This window comes from Arachis ipaensis, chromosome B10 (assembly GCF_000816755.2).
Source record: "Arachis ipaensis cultivar K30076 chromosome B10, Araip1.1, whole genome shotgun sequence".
Classification (NCBI taxonomy): domain Eukaryota; kingdom Viridiplantae; phylum Streptophyta; class Magnoliopsida; order Fabales; family Fabaceae; genus Arachis; species Arachis ipaensis.
In genome coordinates, this window is record NC_029794.2 from 119,895,883 (window position 1) to 119,898,674 (window position 2,792).

The 2,792-nt window shown below is 35.2% G+C and overlaps 1 protein-coding gene across 1 annotated transcript in view; it reads right to left on the reverse strand.

Annotated features, from left to right (window-relative positions):
• Nucleotides 1-2,669, reverse strand: part of LOC107622952 (pseudouridine-5'-phosphate glycosidase) — a 3,509-nt gene extending 840 nt beyond the window's left edge. Inside the window, exons 1-9 of the mRNA XM_016325035.2 lie at nt 2,418-2,669; nt 2,216-2,324; nt 2,016-2,126; nt 1,615-1,697; nt 1,240-1,299; nt 1,072-1,132; nt 519-625; nt 347-424; nt 26-71 (exon numbers count right to left, since the gene is read on the reverse strand). Coding sequence (XP_016180521.1) covers nt 26-71; nt 347-424; nt 519-625; nt 1,072-1,132; nt 1,240-1,299; nt 1,615-1,697; nt 2,016-2,126; nt 2,216-2,324; nt 2,418-2,477 — 715 coding nt within the window. The 5' untranslated portion in view covers nt 2,478-2,669. The remainder of the gene's footprint in view (nt 1-25; nt 72-346; nt 425-518; nt 626-1,071; nt 1,133-1,239; nt 1,300-1,614; nt 1,698-2,015; nt 2,127-2,215; nt 2,325-2,417) is intronic.

Here is a 2,792-nt window from a genome sequence, read left to right on the forward strand (position 1 = left end):
ACTGGAAAAGTAATATAGTCCTTGCCTATTACGCGAGCGCACTCTTCTGGGCTATCTAGTCGACATGAAACCTGAAAATTATGGCATGACCAAATATAATATATACTCAATTAAGCTTGTTTATAGGTACATTATATTTTAACATTCAATCCTTGCATACAAACTTATCAAAAGTCTACACTCTAAATGAGAATAAACGTCAGTTTTGGAACATACCATGAGCTAAATAAATTATTTAAATCAGGAAAGATGCCAACATATCAATCTAATTGCCAAAACATCTGTTGCTACTTCAAGTATTCAGAATCAGCATGTTACAGCCATGGGAAAACCCAACCAAACATACCTTGCAGCCACTTGATTCCGTGAAAAATGCAGGGAACTCATTTGTCTTGTAACCAGCGACACAAACTCCCTGTGTTTCCTGTCCAAGATACGGAAAAAAAACATGAATACAAGATACAACTTAGCTTGCATAGTTGAACTACTTCAGTGACTATTAACGCAAAAGTCGGTACCAGATATTCAAGGGTTCTGGGAATATCTAATATTGATTTTACGCCAGCACAGAAAACTGCTACTGGAGTTCTACCTAGCTCAGTGAGATCTGAAGATATATCCATAGCTGTCCAAAGAAAAATGAAGATAATATAAAAACGCTAGATCCATTTGTTGTAGTCCCAGTGAGAGAAAAATAAAAAGGACCTATGTATCAAGTTCCCATTCTAAACTTAGCATTTAGCATTCTCAATCTAAACTAGTAAAATTCCGACTAAAAATTGGCTAGCTTTGCAATTTTTTTCTGCCCGACAAACAAAATGCTGAACAATGGGTATTATTAGCCTTTTAAAAACAAACTTTTAAGATCTCGTCTGAAAAGCCAAACTCAGTCCCAGGCCATAAATCTCCCTTTGAATTTTTAACTGAAATTACAGGACTTTCATGAACCTTCCAAAACAACAATAATAAGTTAACATGCACAGGTTGATTCATTTGGTCCCAAACCAGAACATGTTGCATTTATCATGGAAAATAATTCTTTTAACATTAAGATATAAGAAATTAACTTACTATGTTCCCCATCTCTATGTACTCCCCCAATGCCCCCGGTCACAAAGACGGGAATATGAACCTGCAGTAAATATAAAAGAACGGTGAAGCCAAAATGACTTGGTCCAAGGATAGAGCATGAAATAGATTTTTGCATAAGGAGAGTAGATGAAAAATTATATAAGATACCATAGAAGCCAACAACATTGTTGCTGAAACAGTAGTAGCACCATTTCCACCACTAGCCACCTAAAAAGTACATGTTAGTGTTTGAAAAAACAATGACGGATCACAGTGGTCCTGGATAAAAGCAGTTGTGAGTGGGCATAAAGCAAACAAATTATTTATCTCAATGGTTTCCAGTTCAGTGTTAGAAGATTCATAAATCTGGCTAAAGTCAGATTTCAATTTTCTTTTCATGAGGTTGCTAAGATTCACATGGACACAGACACAAACATATGATTACATAAATAGATTCTTATAAATGTCGGCATTATATATATATAGTTGTCAACAAAGGAGAATACAACATGAATACAGTGTACTGATGCCAAAAGTACTCACAACATGTGCAATGTCTCTTCGAGCTGTTTTCCGAGCTTTGGTTCCCAGAGTAGCTAGCTTCTCAAGTTCTTCAACACTTAGGCCTATCCACGTTACACGAGTAAGAAAAGAAAATCCATCCAAATCAAGTAACAAGCTAACAAAAACCCATCAAATGGGGGTGACAAACCCTTCAGCATATTTCTTCAACGTTGTATACATACAAAATTTATAAATATACACAGATCAAACTTCATTTACAAAAACAACATGAAGTAATTAAGTGAAACCATTCCATCATACTTCTTCTACCACATGGCTTATGCTTTTTCAAGTTACAAGAATTGTGATATCAATTGAAAGCATACCAATACCACGAAAATAAATAAATTAATTAAATAAAGGAGAATTATAATAAAGACCTACGCAAGGGGTGCCATCCAAAATTGCAATGGTTGCAGGAACAGCACCGTTCTTCCTGACAATATCTTCTACCTCTTTTGCAGTTTCCAAATTTTGAGGATAAGGCATTCCTAAATAACAACACAGCATCAAAATTGTTCAATCGATAAACCCTAAACCCTAAGAATATAGAGGGGAAAAGCGAAGAACCGAACCGAACCATGTGAAATGATGGTGGATTCGAGAGCCACGACGGCACGGCCAAGTGATAAGGCTTCAGAAACCTCTGGAGCTACCTTCAGATTGATTGAATATCCTCCAAGTGCATCCTATAATAATGATAATAATAATAGCACAAGTAATGAGAAAAAGATGTTATATATAAATAAAATTAGGCAGAAAAAAATTGGAGGATCGGAGACCTTAGGTGAATCCAAGTGTCGGCGGAGATTGTTTATTCGTGAGGCCGCTGAAAACGCCATTAACAGGCAGTTACCACACTAACACTATCTCAATTTAAAAGTGATCAACCAACTTCTTGAACTTGATCCAATGGTATATACTAATATAATACTCTCTACTCTCAATACTTAGTAAGAAGCTGTGGAACTTGGAACTTCTGGTTTTCTGGTACAGTAGATAGTACTCTTTGAACTAGGAATGCAAGAGTTAATAGTTAAAGAGTAACTTCCACTGTACCAGAAAATCAGAAGAGTATTTTTTTAATTTAATTTTTTTTATATACACCGTTTGTTTTCTACAAGTTTATACTATAAAAAATTTAATTATTATTATAC